Genomic DNA, 23,442 nt, shown 5'->3' with positions numbered 1-23,442 from the left:
AATCTGATGTGTTAAAGATAAAGTTCAAGTCTAAATAATGATTAGTGCCAAAAGCTTTGGCCAACCAACTTCAGCCTCCTTTCTTAGTATTTTAGCTCTGTCCTAAGTCAGAAATTTAAGACGACTGCAGAGAATTTAAATATGTTTGAAAACTGAGCTTGACTTCAAATCAGTGTTAGGTTTACTGAGAAATAGGCATTTTGTAAAAGATATTATAAACCTGTGGCTCTCTCCTACTGAGTTTTCATTCTTGCTAAACTCACTTTGAATAGACAGCATTGACCTTTTAACTCCGATAATATCAGCATCCGTGTACGTTGGGAGGTCTGTGCCAGACATTATGGGCCTGATACTAAAATGTTCTACAAATGAACAAAAAGGCAAGTGTTATAAATAGGAAATTAGCACCACCTTTCCTCTGTCTTGTTGCTTTAATATTTCTGTTAACAATAAACCAATATGTAGAACACCTTCCTGAGATGAAAAGGGGAACAAACTTCTAATGGCATTACTAAGGATTTGATATAAAATTCAGCAGCTTTGTAAGGACAATAAATATTTCTATTAGTAATTGTTTTTTCCTTCTTGTTCTTTAACGAAAGAATTGTGTAGTTCTGAATAGGGATTAATCTTGTAAAACTTCATTTAAAAAAAAAAGTTCTGATTTTTCTTGATACATAAACCAACCAAACCATGCAACTGCTCGCTTCCTTTTTTGTAAGGCCAGCTGGTTTTTGTAACCAAAAATCTCAGCCTTGGTCCCAGCAAGTGTTCTGGGGTGGCCCTGCTGGTCCCCTTGCAGGAAGGAGGCAGGCGGGTGCTGGCAGAGGCCGGTGACCTTCACTATGAGCATGGCACTGGGGAATGAGCCACACCTTGGGAAACCTACTGAGATTTTGGCTGGCTGTGTTGTGAAACATGAATAATAATATTGCAGTCAAATGTACAAATGGCTCCATTATAATAGTTTAGGACATTGGGGACCATCTTTTTAGCAGGGCTGGTTGCGACAGGACAAGGGGTAATGGTTTTAAACTGAAGCAGGGTAGGTTTAGACTGGATATAAGGAAGAAATTCTTTACAATGAGGGTGGTGAAACACTGGAACGGGTTACCCAGAGAGGTGGTGGAGGCCCCATCCCTGGGAACATTCAAGGCCAGGTTGGACAGGGCTGTGAGCAACCTGATCCAGTTAGCGGTGTCCCTGCTCCCTGCAGGGGGATTGGACTAGATGACCTCTAGGGGTCCCTTCCAACCCAAACCATTATATGATTCTATGATTTATAAATATATAACAGCTTTCCAACCAAATGAGAACATCTGTAAAATTACCAAGTTCTTCATTGTGTGCTTGTTTTCCAAATTACGTGAAATTCCAGTCCAGAATTCTGAAGAGATCGGGTTTCCTCCAAACAACTTCTTGCAGGTTACGTATCCTAACAACAGAAGGAGGAAGGAGAAACTAATGATTTCTAGTAATTTTATTCTGTCGGACTTTCTTTTGTAATGTGGGTGCTCAATCCATTGTTGTTTGTTTTTTTTTATCCTCATTCCTCATGCATTGAGGAGTGCCTACATCCGCAATGGGTTACTTCTTCAGTACACAAATAAAGAAAGCCTCATGTTTACCTACAAATAACATAGGTTTGTATGAATCTATTGACCGGGATGGCTTTCTGTTGTTGATGAGTTGTTATATTCTCCTTCATCCTTCCAGATCATTCCTATGGGTTCTGACAATATTAAGGCTTCATTGGCAGCTTCAGGACCTAAGAGTTTAAGTCCACAGGAAACCACACATAGTATGTGCCATGTTCAAGGTGATCTTGATGCTCTTTTTATATTGAGAAAGAAAATTATTGATAGCCAGTGAAAGCTCTTAGCAGTTTTTCTTTGGAAAGGTGCAGGCCGAGATGTTGTCTAGTATTGGAAGCAGTAATCCTCAGCTTGATTTTACAGGCATACAACCTACTTCAGTTTATTTTTGAAGGTAATTTGCTGATGGTTATTGGAATCACTCAAATGGTGATTGGCAAATCCCTTCAGGTGTTGGTTATCATGAGATTAATGGGTATGGTGGGGTGAGGCTCTAAGCCTGATGAATGCTCAGGAGAGGCAAATAGCTTCGTTAACAAAAGGGCAGAAATGTTGTCTGCTGACCCTGTTGCTAATGGACTGATTGAACGAGCTTCCTCCCAGAGTTAGGCAAAACCAAATGTGTAATGTGGATCTCAGCTGCAGGAGGTGGGCTCTCTGGAGTATCCCAGCACTCCCTGAACACTCTGTCCGCAGGGCTGCGGGAGGGCAGCTCTGCCCTGGGAGTCTGGCTCTGCCCAGGAGTGCATCTCCAAAGGGTGTCTCCTGCTTGCTGTGGGGATGCATGCACGGTGAAGGTATGTTGCTGCTGTCTGTAAGCAAACTCAGATGATGTCATTTCCCACCACGCTTCTACAAAAAAAAAAAAAGGTATTCTTGGAACTGTGGCTCTGCGGGCAGTAATGTGTTGAGTGGCTATCTAGCATCTGAGCATGCTGCATGTCCCCCGAGGTTGCAGACAGACATTCTGTAACCAGAATTCAGAGATGTCACAAGTGGCTGAACAAACAAATATCGCCAGTTAATGGTTAAACTCTCAATTTACTGAAGCATTTGTTACCAGTTTGTGAAGGAGATCAAACAACCATGAATCATAACCTTGGCTACTAATTAAATCCTTTATTCCCTTCCCTCATCGCAGAAGCATTTAATCTCGGGGAATCAGGACAGCCTGTTGTGCAGAATTAGATTTTACAGCATAAGCAGAAACAAGCTTACTGTCAGGTTTCCTACTGGAGCTGTAAATGGGAAGGAAGAAAATGAGAATATTAACTTTCCCTCCTGGCTTGGAAGTTCGTGTTAGCACTGAGCAATGATTGATGTAAACTAGCTGCATTGGAAAATCATTTTGGTGGTATAGTTTGGTTATTTCACTGAAAGGTGAATATGATTTTTATTATCCGTCTGTCTTGCTTATAGATGAGAGTCATCACCTAGATAGAGAAATGTGGGATTTGGTGTATTTTACTAGTGACCATCGGTCCCAAAGAAAAATACTTTACTCAGAAATAATGGACTGTGAAGAAGACCCCAGAGTAAATGAGGCATAAACCAAAACACTACGTGCAGTTTTATTGCAATAGAAATTTATTTCTATTTGTCATAAGATGTTTTTATGTGTGTTTATGTATAAGATGTATAGCTGCATGACAGTTGCCCTTCCACATCTTTGATATTTAATAGCAAATTAAACAGCTTTTATCTTTTTGGCTGCCACCTCTGTGAAGCAGAACTTAAAAACCCAGAACACTTTATTTCCTTTGGTTTTGGGGGCAGTCGTCCTTGTCCCTAGAGCAGAGCGATGCAGGAAGGGCTCACAGAACGGGAATACCATGAACTAGCATCAGGCTAACTCCATTCACCAGGACTCGATCCAAACGGGCAGCCATCCCAGTTAGGAGGAGAGAATTTCCATTTTTATAACATGAACCATGATCTTGCAGTCAAATCTGCGGGAGCGGGGACCTAGAGCAGGTCACACTTGAGGCACCTGGGTAGGGTACGAAGAGGGAAGGGCCTTCCTATATAGATCCAACTGCAGCGTCATGGACCAGTGCATAATTATTGAGGCACAGTCACTTTATAGAAATGCTTTTACAGTCTTAGCGATCTGTAGACCTGTAGTGAAAAGCTGTACTTTATTAGTTTGAAAAGCAACTGTATTTTACACTGTATCTGGAGAAACCAATCTTTTTTTGATATCATTGCTAAATCAGAACAACTTCTGTAACAAAAAGAAACCACCTGAGAGGCAGTATCTACAAGTAGAAAATGGTTTTGGCTCTGCAGAAAAGTCTTTTCCCCCTAAAATGTGTAAGTTTTCAGAAAGGGAACACCCCAGCTGCACTTGCCATGCTGTTCAGAGGACAGACATCCTCCACTTGCGCGTGCAGAACTTCTGTTTGCTGGGGGAAATTTGTCCTGAGGAAATGTGTGAATAATCACTAAAAATGGAGGTTATACTCAACTGAAGAGGCTTGGGTGATCCCATGCTATATCATACCAAAGACCCAAACCTGTACAGAACTTAAATATTATTTTTCCAGCCCACAGTGAGTATGAATGCTGTCAGGTTCAGTACAGACAGAAAGCACTGCCTAGTGACATCTCAATATGCCTGTCTGTCATCATTGCTGGTAATAATTTTCTAAAGATAAAACATCTGGAATATCTAACTCTGCTTTTACTGCTGCTTCCCCAGAGCCATGCCTAGAAGTCTGATTGGGATGAGAGTTAGAAATTCTAGATGTTCACACATTCAAAAAGGAAAGAAAGATTGTGCAATAGTGTTATATAAGTGTGTCTTGATAAGAGTAATAGAATGGGCAAATAGAATAAATCATCAGCGTAGCTTAAATGTTTGATTTGATATTTTAATGTTAAAAGGAAAAATCCATCATTTTTGCAAACTTTGAAAAATGCAAAATATCTTTTGCTCTTAATGAATTGTTTAAGAACTGATGCCGGATACTATGACAACTTTACGATACTTTATTTTAAAGTACAAAGGGCAAATTGTTATTTTTTAATTCTGTTTTCAGTTCATATGCGTGTGCTTGAAAAGGGCCGTATGTTTGTTTAAAGACCTTCCAGATTATATTGTCTTTATGTACACTTTCAGTTTGGTGTTGGGCTACGTGTGCACGAGGATGTTGCATTCAGCTACCACAAGATCATTGGGATTGTTTAGCAGCCAGCTCAAAAATCTTCAAAGTGTTGGGGTTTTTTTTAATAAATTTTGAAAAACGAATTCATGTAAGTGCAGAAACATATTGTGCAAGACTTAGGGAACAAAAGACCCAACACAAACCCCAAACTAACAAACAAAAACCCAATAAAAACCTAACCAAAAACCCAAAAAGCTGGAATTCTAGAGTGACCGCGCATAAAAGCTGTGTGTGGCTGAATATGCGGGAACTTGAGAGCTGGGGTTTTTTCAGAGAAGAAATTGGGAAGGATGGGTGGAAGTTTTCTTAGACATCAGAGGAGGAGGTTATGTGGACACCCCTTTTTATTGTCAAATGTATGCAAACCTAGCATAGGTCAGATAAAATTCTGGATTTTTATAGCCGCCTTGGAAGGTGGAGAAGGTCAACATAACAGTGTATTGTGCTCCCAGGCTGAATCTCAACTGCTTGCATTACATGTTCACATGTTAGCAAAGCATTTACTGCAGGCTGTTGTTTTTATTGTCTGGATGGAGATGGTCTTGGCCTCCCCTCACCTTCCTCCTTTTTCCCACAGGCTGCGAGAACACCACCGTGCTGCAATTAAGGTGATTCGTAGGATGCAGTATTTTGTGGCCAAGAAAAAGTTTCAGGTGAGTTGTGAATAGAAAGCTCCTTTTCTAAATAAACCCTTTTATTCTCCTGATTCATTGTTTCTTTTAGAAACTTAAGGGAGAGGAACACAATTCCTTTTGGTAATGGTGAGCTACGCCCTCTGTTCTCTCCCTCCTTCAATAGGGTGGTTGTTTAGCAGCAGGTTAGTCGGCTGTGGATGCACTGGAAATGGGCTAAACTCCTGAAATGCAGGCTGAATTAAAATGTTATTTTCTGCTAATGGACTTGACCCCTAACCCTCTGTTATCACTGTCTCTTTCTCACAGTACAAACATTCTCATATGTCTCCATTAATTCTGAGCTGTATGTTAAATTGTCGTGCCGAGTCAGGAGGATTAGAGATTAAAATACTACCTCAGCCTTGTTTCTGTCTCTTACTCCGTGATAATGAAGCCCTGATAAGAAACTGGGGTGAAAAATTGTTAGCATATTGGAAGGTTTCTCCCTCCTTTTCCCTTCACCCCCCTGCATAGGTAGGAGCCCTCCTTTCAAGTTTGTGAGATATCGGTTCTCTTGACTCCTCTGGCCCCCACTGACCTACGTTTCCTGTGTGCCACTTCACTCGCTGTGATGCTACCATACCGTAAGCATTTGGCAGTAGCTAATTAACCTTGTTGCCTGGTCTGAATAAAAAAAATCTGACTGCAAACCTTCTAAGAATGTGGTTTCTAAATCAATTTCATTAATCCGGTAAACACCCATGTGTCAGCAGCCTTCAGCTTGATTTAAACCAGGTGAATATATATGTAAGAAATATATTACGTTACTTAAAATTAATTAATGAGGGACAATCCCTGGAAAACAGGCTTCACAACTGAAAATGCAAAGAAACAGAAGGGCTTAACTGTCCACATCCATTTTCATATAAGACCACGGCACTACTGCTTGCGATAGACTAAAAAGCATTCCTGGCCCTTAATCTGTCCTCCCAAAAGGTGGGGGGGTCCTTTTACCTTCACATACTTGAAGGGTGCAAAAGTTTAGAATCAAAAATATAATGATGATGATAACAGTCCAAGAGAACATCATTTCTGTAAGGCGATGCTTGCTGCTACTTCAAAACTGTGATTCTGACTTCCTCGTTGAAATTTAGAACAACTGCCTGAATTCTTCAGCGGTTTCCTACTTTGAATCTTTTTTTATTTTTACTAAAATCCGTGAGCTAATTTATGGCAAAGGTTGCCTGAGCTTTTCAGAAATTTGTTTCAGTTATGTATAATTTATTCAGACTGTCACCATATGGGCTGAAATCTCCTGTGTCCAGGGCTCTCCCATGTCCAGGGTCATGGAGGGAGCACTTTCAGAAGGGAGCACTTTCAGAAAGATTCTGCTAGCACATTTCACCTGGGTTTTTTATTAGACTAAAATTAAGAAAGGTACAGTATCTGGGCTACTTGAAAATAATTATTATAGTCATTTTGTTGAGAAGCTCCTTAACACTTGCTGGTCAGCACATGTACCTTGGCAAGGGATGTGGCCCATTGCAGTGATGTGTCCACTGCTGGTCTGTGAGAAACTGCCTAAATGTGGCTGGTTACATTAAACTTTGATTTATTCTCATTCTAAAACCTGATTGTGATCCTTTGCTCTGTGGTAATTACTGAATCATTGCTCTCATAAATTTAGATCATAAAATATTTGCCATGGTATTAACTAAACTGCTTAGAAACAAGAAATCTACACATTATATATCTACTTCCCAAGTGGTATTTGTCAAAAACAGATTTCGAAAATGCCTGAACACTGTGTGCAACATTATCCACCTGGCAAATAAATGAAACTCCCCTGCGGCAGATGACTTGATAGAAGCTGAAAAAGCATTTGACTGAATAGAATGGGACTATTCAGTCCATACTTGAAACTTGGTTGTACTCAGTATCCAGGCTGCTAATCTGGCTTCTCAGTTGTACTCTCACTTTCGCATCTGCAAAAGGCCTGGTCTTGGCCATCTACAAAATCCCTCAACAGGGTTGTCTCTCATCCTTCTTTAGCAGTCTGTCTTCTTCCTGAGCTGCTACTAAAGAACTAAAAATGCCAGTTAAGCTGAAGTTAAAAGTATCTCGAGTCAGTCCTGTGTACAAGCAATACACGGCTGTTGCTGTCAGAAGCAGGATCTTCCAATAGGAATGTACGGGGGATATCTGATACTTCTCCGTGATTTCTGAATACAAGGTTATGACCGAGTTTAAAAATCTGGAGAGCACCGAAGGTACGGTTTTCAAAAGCACCCAAGTAAATTAATGCACAAAATCACCTTGAAATTCAAGCCACAAGGTGCTTTTGAAAATCTCTCCTGTAATTAAGAGATAACCACTGTCATTACTCTTTCCTCAAAACTATGTTGTAAATCTGCTTTGTTCTATTGTATGCACATAAAATAGTCATAAGAAGTTAAAATGTTTAAACATGTGCCAAGTAATGACTGTACAGGTTTTAATGACCAGTCCGATGCAATATCTGAAATTAAGGTAAAGCAGAAGATGCATTTTAAAAACGTATCCTTCAGCATTTAAGAGGTCTGCATGGCTGTATTATGGTAGTTATTTCCTTCTAAGCTTTTTGTGTTTATGTACAATGTATCTTCATAAAAGAAAATTCAGATTATTTTTTTTTCTGGAACTATTGGAAAAAACCCAGCTGAAGTCCATTGGACTATTAATGCTTAAAATTAGCTGGAACATAAGTAATTGCAAGCCTAGCACTTAAAAGGAGTATTTTTTAGAGATGCCTCTGAAGCTTTTTTTTGGGGGGGGGGAGGGGGAGCATAAGAAGGAGAGGAAGAGGAAAATTTTGCAAAATAGGTCCCAGCATGAACCTGACGTGGTTCTTAAACTATACCAGCTGTTTGCAGGATACACCTGTATGCCTAAATTTGTGTAGATATACTTTTTATTTAAGAGCTCCATTAATAACAGGGGGTGATGGCACCACAAGGACAAAAGTCAGTTAGAAAGCAGAGACTTCCTGTTTAAAAAAATTAAACAAAATAAATAAATACAAGCTAAATAGGGATACAAAGAAATTTCAAAGGACATGAAAAGCAACTCTTTGTGAAGCATCACACTTGGGCATCATTTCTTCTTTAAAAGGAGGAGAGAAATTTATGCTCCATTTTAAAGTCCAGGCTTGAATACAGGTCCGTCTAAGAACGAAGCAGAATATTATAAAGAATTAATACCTTTTTATGGATGTGTTTATGCCCTTGTAAAGTCTGCAGGGCTGTTTCAAATTGTGTACCAAAAATGAATTTCATATATTAGTTATAAATCAGATGTCTTTGGCACAGTCTACCCTCACAACTGAATTTCAGAAAGAAAATCACCATACTCGGTTAATCCATTGGCTGGATTCATGAGTAAATAACCTTTGTTTTCCACTTCAGAAAGTTTCTAAACATCTTAAGAGTTACGCACATGGATACAACTGTGATATCCATCGCAGATCCAGACATCAGGGATTTGATCTGGTTCCCTATTATCATTTTGAAATCTTTTTTTTTTTCTCTTTTCATGTAAATTCTTCCTGTTGTAAATCTGTTTCCTTCTATAATACGTTTTTAACTTGTGTTATGTTTTTCACCATGGCAAATATTCTATACAGAGCGTAAACTAAAAATACAGGTTGGACTTCCACTGGTGACATGAGTAACTGTTGCCTGGTTTGTTACAATTTCACTGGAAAATCTTGGTGTTTGTGGTCTTACAATTCATCATCTTACCTAATTCATTTGTCATGGTATGAATCACGAATTGTATGTGTAATCTTTCCTCGCCTCCATACTGGGCTGTACAAACAATGTAGTTCAGCGTGTCCTGTGCTTCAAAGGATGTTCTATCCAATTTTTTTGACTGTTATTTGGTTACATTTCCCAGAAATTCCCCTTGCACAGATTCCCCTCTCCCTTTCCTGGGTCTGCCTCCCTGTGCATGCAGTTACTAGGGAACAGCAACGGCCGGAGGTGCACATTTACCATTTGGCGTTGGGTTTTGTGCCTTTTGCAAACTTCTGTATTTGACGAAGGAAACTTTAAGCCATTTAAAATGATTTTTGCCACGACTATTGGCTAGTTAGCAGAGGGACAAAAGTAAAGAGAAGGGGTTAAGGAAAGCTGTGGGGCTGGCTTCTACTTTTGTTTCTTCAATACTCATCCATTGCCTGCTGCAGGGTGTTTTCGTTTTAGATAACTAACAGGTTGTCGGCATCAAGAGTGTTTTCTCTTGAAAGATCAGCTTTCAATGCGAAGTAATTACAGAATAATCAGTACTGACTATTAAATGCCCTATCCTACTCAGAAATTAAACTTCATTCATAAATTCTATTTACTCCAGGTTTTCAGTTCTTGTTTTAAAGAAAAAGAAGCAGTAAATTAAAACCAGGCAGGGACTTGCCTACTCTTTCTACTGTCAGACACTTGCTTCGGAGTACAAGGATGGCAGGAGAAAGCTCTGCATCTTTATTCTCGCTGAACAACTTTTCTGAACCTGGAGTTTTCCAGCTGATCTTGCAGATTTCTCTCTTGCATTACAGTACAAAAATAATCCAAGAATGCTTTTCTTTTTAATATCATCATGTTTACAGTACTAGTCCATGGAAAGACTTACGGACTTAATGCCATCGTTGAATCCTATTTTTTTCTTTGTGGATGTTAGGTATGATTTATATGTGTAGTCGGGGTTCTTAAGAATAATTCTGTGTGCTCTGTGGTTAGATTGAACCAATTCCCATTCCCATTTAGCCTTCCACTAGAGAGCATCTCACATTCACCCAGGGTTTGCAATGGGCTTTGGGGAATATGGCGGAATGAAATACAATTTTTTTTATGAAGTGATATTATTAAAGTAATGATTTCTAAAATGTGGGAGCTACCTCCCAAGCAGGTGCAGGGGACTGTACGAAGGTGACACAACCTGGGTTTTATATGGCATCCTGCTTTCCTTTGGCTTAAAAAGGAAGGTGTTTGTGGCGTGGAATTGAGGAAAACCTGCAGCATGTGAAATAAGGTTAAGCAGTACAGAGACATGTCCTGCTTTTGAAGTACAGGTGACAAAATATTTCTGAGACCTCAAATGGGATACAAATTCTGGTATGTTAGAATCTACCACTGTAAACTTTTTTCCTCATTCTCAAAAGATGCAAGAAAGCAAAAGTTACAACACAGTGTTACCAAGGTTTTTACCAAATCTTGAAAATTATTTACAGAGTATCTATAGGCAGCATAACAAATGAGTCAGAAATATAGAATAACAGAATGGTTTGGGTTGGAAGAGATCTTTAAAGGTCATCTAGTCCAACGCCCCTGCAATGAGCAGGGACATCTTCAATTCGAGCAGGGTGCTCAGAGCCCCATCCAACCAGGCCTTGGCTGTTTCCAGGGATGAGGCCTCCAGTACTTCCCTGGGCAACCCATTCCAGTGTTTCACCACCCTCATTGCAGAACATTTCTCCCTTGTATCTAGTCTGAATCTACCCCCTTTCAGTTTAAAACCCCTGCCCCCTGTCCTATTGCTATAGGGCCTACTAAAATATCTGTCCCCATCTTTCTTATGAGCCCCCTGGCTTAGAATCGTAGAACCGTTTAGGTTGGAAAAGACCTTTAAGATCATCAAGTCCACCCAGTATGCTGGCATATCATCTATTGTTACTGTACTGTTTGATTGATTTAGCATCTTTAAGAAAAAGTTTTATGCAAATCATAAGTTCAGGTGTTACTGTTCAGCCTAATGTGTGAAGTTTATACCCTTCTCCTCTCTCCTCTTCTCTGTCATGTTAGAGCTTCTTTGCTGCTTCTCTTATGTAGCTGTGGCACTGACGGGACTTCTGTTTCTAGATGCAAGATTAAGACATTTTTAGTTTCTCACTGCACTTTGACAAGTTCATTCGCTTGCTTTCCAGTTAGTCTTGGCGTTTATTGGTTAAAATTGCGATCTTTATCTTTAGTACTACACAGAAGTGTTTTTATTACTAGTAGGTCAGATTAAGGCTTTCCAATGTATGAAGTGCAAATTATAGACATGGGGCTTTCTCCCTGGTCATTCTTTGCACCAATATTAGAGTGACCACAAACTTGTGAGCAAAGGGCCAGATATACTTTTTTGGCCCCAAGTTCTTTTGGCCTCAAGTTCAGGGGATAATCTCTTGAAAGGCGCATAGACCTGCAGTAACAAAAAGGTGGATGAAATCAGAACTGTCATAATTATTCCACAAAAAATGTATGATCATGGCAACAAGCAAAATATCTCAAATGTTTACACAGTGTTAGAAGAACTTACTGTTTACTCTTGGAAAAAATCTACATTACCATAGACCATTCCTACACCCTTGTGGCTTAAAGGCGTGTTTTTGGCTTTTATTTTACAGCAAGCTAGGAAGCCCTATGATGTCCGAGATGTTATTGAACAGTATTCTCAGGGTCACCTCAACCTGATGGTGCGAATCAAGGAGTTACAGAGGAGGTATGTCAATGAAGTCCAGTGTCTGTATCCCTAAACACCAGCAGAGGGATGTTTGTAAATAAGCCAGTGCTTGGGGCTGGGCATCACAAACCGACAGGGTTACGGGTGCCATATTGGTAGCTCCGTGCAAAGTTACGGAATATAAAATGGCATTCAAGTAAAGTTTTCTTTTCACACTGGAAGGTAAAAGCAAAGAGCTTAAAAATATGATGATTGGGACTTACAGTTTTCATTATACTTACATGTATTGCCTCAGTCCCTGCTAGCTTTGACTCTACACTGTAACCCCTATATGTTAGGGGCTGTGTTACACGTACAGAGTGAAATGCTGTTTCCTCCCCTGGTAGAATTGCACTTAAGAGCAAACTAAGAGACAACAGGTAAATGCAACAAGTAAGCTGCAGAAGAACAAGGAAAAGAGGAAAAGCCGTGGGCATGGTAAAAGTTTACAGTAGTTAAAGAAGCTAAAGAACACTCTTAAGTCTAATCCCATTTTGTTATTATTTTTTTTTAATTTCTGTTCTTAACCCAAAGCAGCTGCTTCACTTACAGTACAAACCAGAACTATTTGAACTTCGCTTTGCTTGTTTGTGAAAAGGTCTCCCCGCTCCAGCTGGAGAAAGTGAAGATGCTGGTTCAGGCTGATGAAAACTGAAAATTATTCTCTCTTTTTTTTTTTTTTTTTTTTTTTTTTATAGGTTGGACCAATCCATAGGAAAGCCATCTCTTTTTATCTCCGTCTCAGGTAAATTAATATGGAGGATGTGTCTAAAGTTAATCTGATGAAGATATAACGAATGGAAAATACTTGTTAAAGTACTTTTTATTTTGTTGCCCAATTTTTAAACAGATCCAACCAGTTGTTCTGTGATGTTTAGGCACCCACAATAATATTTAGTCATTGACACCTTTAAAATAGGATTGCCCTTGTTTAGATATTTAAAGCACCTACTTTCACTGAAGTTTTCAAAATGTTGGCTCTAGCCTCTCTGAGACTCACCAGATTTTCAATAAAACGGTGTGCTGTGATTACAGAGTTCCTATCAAATCAGTCATATTCCCATACAGCTTTGATAGCTTTGGAAAGAGACTGGAAAAGGAGCACAAAGTACCAAGTTCATTTGTGACAAGTCTGGCTAATGAAAGCTCTCTGTTAATGTAATTTTCAAACTCATGTTTCTATATCATTTGGGAGGGAGGAAGAGTAAATGATACAAAATTCATTGTTCAAGATGGCTTTAGAGTCTTTTGCATATTGGGGTTTTTTTCAGATTGTTTTTAAATGGCAGTTAAAACATTAACTTAATTTGGGAACAGTTTTGTTCTCCCAGGTTAAAGCATAAAACCAAGGTTGAAAGTGCCTTAAACTTCAGGGCTATTAAAAGCCACAGCGTGGGCTAATGCTATAAAAAGAAACAAAAAGCTGCTTTTAAGGAATGGATCTACCAGCCTGGCAAAGGTGTTCAGTTACACTGCGCTGGTGGGCTGCTTAAACACACCCTGTTGTGGCTTGCTGCTATTTTGTTATACCACCATATATTAATTTGAAAATGTTTTCTTGTTCCACAGAAAAAAGCAAAGATCGAGGGAATAACACGATTGGTGCCAGGCTGAACAGAGTGGAGGACAAGGTAAGCCTCAGTTAGACTGCCAGTGAATGAGGACGTGGTCTGTGATTGAACAGTGCTTGTTTCATAGGATGTGGGGAAAAATTCGGCTTAAAATAGAGTCGGATGTCTGGCTTTTCCAGGTGATGGAGCATAATTTTTGTGGCAGGTTGCATTTTTGGTTCTTCCTTGTCATTTTAACAGAATAAGAAAAAAAACAGACTTTTAATTGCTTTTTGTCTCCTTTGGGACTCGTGTGGGTTTCTTATTTTTAATTGTGTATATGACACACATCTCAGTGCTCTACTTCCTTCCTCCACAATAGATAAAAGGCTCAGTTCCTTTAATACCTCAGTATATTACAGTCCCTAAGATTTCCCTTTGATCGTTGCTCTGTTGTTTATATGACTCCACCTACAATTCCTCAGAGAGAGCGATAGCAAACCTTGTTCTGTCCTGGTGTTCATTCCTTATGACAACTGGAGTTTCTCCTTTCAAGAGACATGAAGCCAGAAAAAATCAGACTTGTTCTATAATCTCAAATTAACAGTTAAGTGCTTTGTAACCCTTTATTTGAATGCTGGCTGTGCTTGAAAAAATTAGATGACAGGTAGAGACTATGTCATTATGAAAAAATATAGGCTTGCCTATGTTGGTATTAAGGAAAGAAAGGGAGAGCTATGAGAAATGGTTTGAATCCTTTAGTGATCTCTTGTAGTGATTTGGTGAGGGGGTGAATGTATTTCTTTACCTTAGAATTATTTCATTCATGTATGTAAACTGTTAATTCGATATTAAGGAGTGAAAATTTTTCTTGAGGAAAAGGGCTTTCAGAGAGTTTCTTCCACAACTGGATGTGGTAACCTCATGAAGGCTTTGTTCTGAAGAAATATCCAGCAAATATTCTGAAAACCAAGAGAGGTGTGAGCAACACATCCCAAAGGATGCAAACTGAGCACCCCGATCTGTATTGATTCTCTTGTAAGATATCCGTTCCTTACACACTTCTCCTTAAATATTTCAGATAAACTTGAGTGATAGTACTCAGAACTGTACTTCAATCTATTGGAAATAAATGTCATTTTAGAGGGAACAAGTGCCTTTTGGTATATAGGGTGACACACGGAAGGGGTGAAGTAGGCAGGTCCCCACCAAGAAGGCCAACAGCATCCTGGCTTGTACCAGGAATAGTGTGGCCAGCAGGAGCAGGGAAGTGATCATGCCCCTGTGAGGCCACAACTTGAATTTTTGCATTTAGTTTTGGGCCCCTCACTACAAGAAAGACATTGAGGTGCTGGAGCATGTCCAAAGAAGGGCATTAAAGCTGGTGAAGGGTGTAGAGCACAAGTCTTGTGAGGAGCAGCTGAGGGAACTGGGGTTGTTTAGCCTGGAGGCTGAGGAGAGACCTTATCGCTCTCTACAACTACCTGGAGGTTGTAGTGACGTGGTTGTTGGTCTCTTCTCCCAAGTAACAAGTGATAGGATGAGAGGAAATGGTCTCCAGTTCTGCCAGGGGAGGTTTAGATCAAACATTAGGAAAAATTTCTTCACCAAAAGGGTTGTCAAGCATTGGAATGGGCTGCGCAGGGAAGTGGTCAAGTCCCCATCCCTGGAGGTATTTAAAAGACGGGTAGACGAGGTGCTTAGGGACGTGGCTTAGTGGTGGAATGGCAGGGTTAGGTTAATGGCTGGACTTGATGTTCTTAAAGGTCTTTTCCAACCTAAATGATTCTGTGTTTCTAAGAATCACTGTACAGTGCTTGCTCGGATCTGTGGTGTGTTCTTACACATGGAAGCCCTTTCCAGAAATCTTGCATTACATTTATTTATTTTCTCTCCGTAATGTCAACTAAAAGTGTGGAACACTAAAAAATGTCTTGTGACTTGTGACAAAGAGCAATGACTTTTCAGTTTGGAGAAATGATTCTCAAATGACAGCTAAAATAGCTTCTCAGTGCTATTTCTAATATCTCCAACGACCCTGGGAAAGCTTTGGTGTTGTACTGGCTCAGAGATAAGCTAGTTTAGGTTATTAATTACTCTTTTTACACCCTAACAAATAAGTACATCGTAAATTTATAGTGACTGTTGTTTTATGCCTTGTAATGGTTCTGTGAAACACTCCCTGTTTAATTTTAGTATAGCCGGGTTAAATTTTAGCCTTGTTTCAAGTAACAGACCCTTCTTTCTTTGCAGTTGCATGAGGTCATCTGTGGTTTCAGAGTTGTATGTTATCTGCCCTATACAGCTAGTCCTATCTGCAGGAATTTTATCTGAAAGTAGCTGAAAGGCTAAAAATAGAGAATTTCAGTTGGACTCGGCAAACAGAGGTACACATGACAACACACCGGCAGTGCTGAGATCACATTCTTGCTGCAGATGGTGGCCAAAGCGAGGGGGTTTTTTGGTGTTTTCACTCTTTGAGATTGGCCTTCTCTTTCCCGTAAAGTCCATGGTACACTTTCAACATAACAATTAAATCCTTCCTGAGCTGAACACTGCGTAAAGGGTATCTCTATCAGCTGGTTTTTAAGGTGGCCACATATTTTAAGGCGTTACATCCTGTTTGTGAATTAGTTTTGAATCTTGGACTTCTGAAGAAGCGATTTTCTGGGGTGCAGGCTTGTCTTAGCATCTCACCACCTTCTGTGCATTTGAAAAAATCTCCTTTACGCCATTCTAAGATGAGCCGGAGCCTTCTGAAATTACTTGGATGCTTCTGTTGCAGCAAGAACTTACACGGTACTTACCATGCCACAGGAATAAGCTGAGTTCTTCCAATAGATCTTTCTCAGGGATCGTTAGGATGCTTGTTGCAGCAGAAGGCTGGTGTACGGTTGTCAGAAAGTCTGTGTTAAAGCAGAGAGTCAGAGAAGAAACCCTGAACTTTCATTTTTTGAACTTTTGGGTGCTTCTGCTAAGGGATGCCTGCGGTCAGCACAGGGTCTGCTACTTGCACATCACAGAGGCAGGGTCCCTTTTCACGTAGGCTTCTGTGGGGTGGATTTGAACTCAAGAAGCTTTTACGAATGAAGCTAGTTCTGTCTTCAGGAGTATTTAATCCTGTTTCTGGAGCATCAGGTCACTCTTGTAAAGCTTTTCTACTTGTGGCACAGGCGAACAGACTAGAGGCTCACGTATGGCTGGCAGGACAGAGGGGACGGCTCCTGAAAGGGACATTATCCAAATGAAATGCTTAGGGTTAAACAGCAGCGTATTGACAGGCGTTGTGATACTTTATGGCACAAATCTGAGTTTCAACATATTGAAATCAGCAAAAAATCATGTTTTCTTCTTTTAAATTTTGGAACGTGTTTATTTGGGGGAGGGGAGCAGTGTTGGTAGAGTCTGTTCATCTTGTGCACCAAGTGAAAGTTTGACCTTGTAATATATACAGTTTGTGATAACGTAACTAAAGATTGTTTCCTAATATCCAAAAGCCAGGAAGATGAATCACACTTGCAGGGATCTTCCTGCAGATTCCTTCCCGTAGCACTTTTTAAGTTCAGCGAGCAACCAAAAGGTGGTTTTGTCAAGGTCACCAGAAACCGCGCAGTCCGATAGGCCTTTGTGAAAAGAAATTGCAGTTCAACGTGTAATTGCAGCGCATTTTGACTTTGCCGTTGTTCCCTATCGCTTATAAAGCGGAGGGTGGGAAATGCTCTCTTCTTCTAAAGGGGTATGGCCACGGCTGAGGGCGGGCGGCCGCAGGCACCCCCCGTGCCCGGTCAGTCGGGACACCGGCCAGCTTTGGTCCAGAAGGCACGTAGCTGCGCTAGCGCAGCGCCTCGACCAAGCTCATAAACCCCACTAAGCAGCCGTGGGCCAAGTGTGTGCATGCAGATACACTCATCCCGTCCCTCGGAGAATGTTGTTGAGCAAGATTACAGCAGCAAATCAATTTATTTGCGGTGACCAGCCTTCTCTCTCTCTATTCCAAAACATCTGTGAATGACTGTTCAGCCTACCCTCAAGAAACCTGGCCACTGCTGGCTTGCTACCAAAATCAAAATCAAAGCCAGTTTTTTCCAGATAGGCGCAGCTGTATGTGCACAGCGCTGTTAATCCTCACGCAGAGCGCGCTGCGTGCCAGGGGTTTAATTCTGGGTGTACCCGGCAGCTCGATCCAGGAGCGAGCCCACAGTGCACTCAAGAACTTCTGTGTGCTACATCTCCTCTTTTCTTTTCACTGCTTTAATTGTAGCTTGGCTGTAAATGACCATAATGCTAACTTTTTAGAATAAATTAATCTGTTCTTTTTCAACCTTTTGCTGACCATTAATTTAGATGTAGTGGGCACAACTTGCACTTTTCAGGTAATCAGCCAGGCTTGTTGCTTGGCTTCCCTAAGATAATTTAGTCTTAAAGATGGGCAGTGCACAAAATCATCCGGAATATATAGCAAGGGCTAAAATTGGCAGTCCCTGGACTCTTGCCAGTCTGTTGTGCCTACATACCAGGCTCCCCCAGGTGTCAGGAGGTCCTGCCTGTGGACCCCCCAGCGCAGAATAGTCACTGCTAACATCTTATAATAGTCTTTTTCAATTATATGGAACATGAGGAGTAATGCTATCTAGTGCGAAATTTTATGTTGTAGAGTTTTAAATGGAGATTTCTGTTTATGCAGAAGCTATGTAGTAGTGAGACATGGGACACCTTTTAATGTGAATCCAACCATTCTGCAAGACAATGTTCATTCCAAGCATACGCACGTTGTATGTGCTCACAGCTGAAAATGCGAGCCCTTGTATTCTGACAGGTACCAACTCAAACAGCAACACGCAGATCTTCAGACATGCAGCGCAACACTGAACAGGGAATCAATTCACTTTTTCAGATTTACTTTATAAGCAGATTGCATCACTTTTTAAATCAATTAAAAAAAAATCTTATGTAAAAACATCAACCCTAAAACAAATGTTACGGTGCTGCTTGAGTTGCCTACTGGAAATCTGAACTGATCTTGGAAACCAAAACTGAAAGGAAGTTCTGTTCTTTGCACAGTTCTTTTGAGTTCTGGTTATGGTGATTTGGTTTTCTGTCTTCCATCTACAATGTCTTTGATTGTTAAACGTATAGATCCCTTGTTCAGTAAAACTGTAGGTATATGATATATATTTGATACATTTTTCACTGTGAGTGCCAAGTATGAAACTTTTAAAGAGAAGTAAGTGCAAAGGCTCTATATGAGGTGGCTTTTGAAAAGTGGTGGAGACCTGTATGTTCCAACATCTATATATGTGGTATGACGTTTTCGTAATTGTTTCGCCAGAGCATTGGTTCTCTCCATTCATGTATTAGAAACCAGTTTGGCTGGAACCCTGTTAAACATAGTCCAGCTGAACAGAATGATCATTGATGATGGTGAGGGGACTGGAGCATCTCTCCTCTGAGGAAAGGCTGAGGGAGCTGGGCTTGTTTAGCCTGGAGAAGACGGAGAGGGGATCTCATAAATACTTACAAATATCTTAAGGGTGGATGCCATGAGGACAGAGCAGACTCTTCTCGGTGGTGCCCAGCAACAAGACAAGAGGCAATGGGCACAAACTGAAGCATAAGAGGTTTCAGTTGAATATGAGGAAAAACTTCTTTCCTTTGAGGGGGACAGAGCCCTGGCACAGGCTGCCCAGGGGGGCTGTGGAGTCTCCTTCTCGGGAGATATTCAAAACCCGCCTGGACGATGTCCTGTGCAGCCTGCTCTGGGTGAGCCTGCTTTAGCAGGGGGGTTGGACTGGATGATCTCCCGAGGTCCCTTCCAACCCCTGCCATTCTGTGATAAGTCTAGGTCTAATTACTCATTTTACTCTTGCTCTTCCCTGCTCTTGCCTTCTGATCGACTAATTGTTCTCTATTGCAAAAGATTTCATATCTGACTTATTTCTCATGTTAATTTTCTCAAAAATGCATGAACTTAAGTTATGTATTGCAGGGGAATTTCACGGTAATGTTAATAAATTTGATGATTCTTTGTATCACAAGGCAAATTGTAATCATGTCATTTCTAATAATGAACTCCCAGCCCATCCAACACAGAAAGGTTTAGGATATCCTGCAGAGCCTGTTAAAGGCGATGGGAACCTTTCCTTTGGCCTGGCAGGCTCTGAAGCAGACCTTTTAATCAAAACATAAGGTAGCCTCGATGAGCCAACATTTCAGCCTTCCTTCTTCAGGGTAGGCAGAGGCATTAAGTGTTATCAAAGTTGTATGCTTTTGAGAGGGTTTTTTCTTTTGGTTAATGTGATACAGTTTTGCTCAGTAACACAAATGTGTTACGTGACAACATTTCTGTCATAAATGGAGGTATAAATCTGTATATACATGTGTCTCATTATTGGATGTTCCATATTTACAATCCTAAGAGCATGCATTAGGCAGTTTAACAGTTTTACTTAGAAAAGTATTACCTCATCTGCTTCTTACTGGGCTCACAAATACCAGGTTTCATGCTGACAGCTTGTTCACCTAAGAGAATTCTTCATGTGTGGCCAGTCTTGCAATTTTATGTGAAATATCTGCTTTATCTAACATAGGATCAAACCTTGATGGGGTTTTTTGTCTATATTTTATGGCATTCTGTAGCCTGTGGGAAAAGCTACTCTGCTTCCTGCCGCAACATCGCAATTAGTGCAAACTTTGAAAAAGGCCTTGACTGACGATGGCCTTCTTGCACATCCACGTGTAATGGATAGGGACAGCCTGGCTTTATTTTTAATTGAATAATGATGCTGAAAAATTGATGGTAAAAGACTGACAACCAATCATCTTCTGAATTTCTGGTCAGTGCTGGGAACCATGGTTAGAGCCATGAGTCATCAGTTGGAAGAGGCAGCTTCAGAAAGTGTCCAGCGCTTTGCAGGCTGAACATATTCAGTTGGAAGAGGCAGCTTCAGAAAGTGTCCAGTGTGGAAATATCCAGCGCTTTGCAGGCTGAACATAGGTGAGGTAGTTCAGGTGTCGAATACTGGCAGCTTCTGCAATAGGTGTGTGAGGATTTGCCTTCCTGATAGCTAGAAACAGAACAAAAAACTGTGGGTTTGGATCAAAATTTTAAAGCATATGCAAAATCAATAAAAATCAAAACAACCACTGCCAAGCAGTTACTTGTCTCATATATAGATCTTGCAGTAATGCAGAAGTAATAACCTGGGGGATGTGGAGGAATATTAAGAGGCATATGGAAGATTAAGTATCCCTATTAATTTAATCCTTAGTCTTTTTCCAGATGCTGAAGTACAAGCATACGGAAGCAATTTTGATGCTGAACTTTGTGATGGAGGATGCCCATTTTCTATAAATTGGACTACAACTAAGCACATCTTTCATCAATCTAGGTCATTAGGCAGCCTTAAAATGTTAATAGGTTTTCTCTCACCAAGCTGATAATATTTCAGTGGGTAAACACAGAAAAACTGCAGATTTTCATTTCCAGTGTCCTGTGCTTTCCATTTCCCTAGCTACGGTGAAATAAAGTTATCAGACATGTGTCTTAAAAATGAAAACAAAAAATAATTGCTCGTAGGATGCGCTGCTGCCAGAACCTTTGGTAGCCAGAATAGGAACAAACTGAGAGACAGATTAGGCAAAGGCATGGAGAAGGGCTCGCTTGAGGATTATGGAACAGGGTGCCTGTGTGTCTGAGCTCTAGTTCAGCAGTAGTTAGCAATGAGTTGGTAACAAGAGGAAAAGCGTGATTTTTATGTGTATGTACTTTCTTACACTCTTTTTTTTTTTTTTAAGGCTCTGCCACAAGCCTTGCACCAGAAACAAGATAAAGGGGTGAGATAAACTTTAGTCTTGTTCGATGTAGCCCCCTTTATGCTGGGTTGTTATACACAGCTGCTTGCCACTGGATTTGGTCACCCATACGGCCCCGTGCAGCTGAACATTGCTGCGCAGTGCCTGTGGCGGGGTCTGTTGGCTGTGCAAGCAGCCTCTCTGCCTGTCATCTGTGTGGCACTGTGACTTGAAGGTCTTCAGAATAGCCTTCACTTGCATCCATTCGTTAGCACTAATTTCATCTGCTTGAGGATCATTAGATCCTACTGCAGCACAGATGAAAAACAATCAACTTTTGCATTAATGTTGAAATTGTTTAATAACCTGGGTGTTAAGTACTATCTGTAACCTGCAGGCTATTACGTAGGCGCAGTAGCTTAGGTACAGAACTGGCCTCCAGAGCAGTGTTACAAACCTATCATGATGTTTTATGATCTCTTTCTGTAGTGTCAGCTCTTGGATCACAGGAAATGTGATGTTTTATTTATTTTTTTATTTAATCTCATTGATTTCTTCCCTCTTTGGGATCTGGTTAATGACCTTTGAATTCTTAACACTGTGGCAATGGCTGCTTGCTTGTGATCTGCATAGCTGTCTACTTGCTTATGAAGAGCAGAAATCCCAGAGGAATTTTAGGTAACATGCAGTATATCCTATAAAATCTAGGGATTGCGGGGGGGAGGGGGAATGAAATAACACGTTACCAGTTGATAATATTTCAAAAATTCTTCAGGTTACATGCTGGTTTGGGGATCAGCTGTTTGTGTCTATATTTGAGTAGGGATGCAAGTGGATGTAAGGTGTGCCAGTTGAGATGACTCCATCTTTTATTAAAGCACATAAAGCTTGTTTTGTCTGGCATTCAAAGATAAACCCAAGCAAGATTTGAAATGTAGCCTCTATCATACTTGTGCATAGACTGTTTATATTTGGTGTGGAATGGAAATGCAAGGACTAAATACCTTGTAGAGGGGATCAGTGTAAAGGGATTAAAGTGGACAACACGTGTGCACGGTGTGCTACACAGAAGACTTTTGTCTGTCTTATAGGTTCAAGAAAAAGAAATGACCATAAGATCATCCCTGCATTTTATTTTTTGTGTGTGTGCTGCAGATGAGTGAGCAAAAAGCATTCTAACATAAATGGCAAGTTTTGGTTTTGACACAGCAGGATGAACCTCTACTCAAGTTAGATGCATCAAAGTCGAAATTGTTCCTTGTCAAAGATCTTTTTTTAGAGTGATCGTGCTGGAATTAAAATATTCTATTTTCATTTGCAGTTGAGTATCAGGGAGGAAAAGTGCATGGAGTTGAAAGGACTCTATTCAGGCCACAGTCTTTTCAGGTTGGAATCTATTCAGCTCTTGGAAAAGATTCAGAGTAAAGGAAGGTATACTCCCTTTCTTGCGCAAAGTCCACACCTTCTGTCACCCTATCTGCTCTACCCCACCCACCCCTCCAAAAAGAAAAAAAATTGCAAACCAGAAATGATCCTGTGCTCCTTAGATTTCAGGAAAAGAAATAGTCTTGAGAAGGAGCCTTTGCTGTCTGACTCCTACAGCTGTGAGAGTCAGAGGGAAGATAAGAAGAAAAATAAGCAGTCAATAAAAAGTAGAATATGAAGAATGGAAATGCAAGGACTAAATACCTTGTAGAGGGGATCAGTGTAAAGGGATTAAAGTGGACAACACGTGTGCACGGTGTGCTACACAGAAGACTTTTGTCTGTCTTATAGGTTCAAGAAAAAGAAATGACCATAAGATCATCCCTGCATTTTATTTTTTGTGTGTGTGCTGCAGATGAGTGAGCAAAAAGCATTCTAACATAAATGGCAAGTTTTGGTTTTGACACAGCAGGATGAACCTCTACTCAAGTTAGATGCATCAAAGTCGAAATTGTTCCTTGTCAAAGATCTTTTTTTAGAGTGATCGTGCTGGAATTAAAATATTCTATTTTCATTTGCAGTAGTATCAGGGGGAGGAAAAGTGCATGGAGTTGAAAGGACTCTATTCAGGCCGCAGTCTTTTCAGGTTGGAATCCATTCAGCTCTTGGAAAAGATTCAGAGTAAAGGAAGGTATACTCCCTTTCTTGCGCAAAGTCCACACCTTCTGTCACCCTATCTGCTCCACCCCACCCACCCCTCTAAAAAAAAAAAAAAAAAAAAATTCCA

General features: G+C 40.5%; 1 protein-coding gene across 1 annotated transcript in view; it reads left to right on the top strand.

Moving 5' to 3' along the window:
- Positions 1-23,442, top strand: part of KCNQ1 (potassium voltage-gated channel subfamily Q member 1) — a 320,255-nt gene that overhangs the window by 198,632 nt on the left and 98,181 nt on the right. Inside the window, exons 14-17 of the mRNA XM_035891041.1 lie at positions 5,340-5,415; positions 11,795-11,889; positions 12,588-12,634; positions 13,459-13,520. Coding sequence (XP_035746934.1) covers positions 5,340-5,415; positions 11,795-11,889; positions 12,588-12,634; positions 13,459-13,520 — 280 coding nt within the window. The remainder of the gene's footprint in view (positions 1-5,339; positions 5,416-11,794; positions 11,890-12,587; positions 12,635-13,458; positions 13,521-23,442) is intronic.

The sequence above is a fragment of the Egretta garzetta genome, unplaced genomic scaffold (assembly GCF_000687185.1).
Source record: "Egretta garzetta isolate BGI_Z169 unplaced genomic scaffold, ASM68718v1 scaffold133, whole genome shotgun sequence".
Taxonomy (NCBI): Eukaryota; Metazoa; Chordata; class Aves; order Pelecaniformes; family Ardeidae; genus Egretta; species Egretta garzetta.
This window is presented reverse-complemented; position numbering and strand designations above follow the sequence as displayed.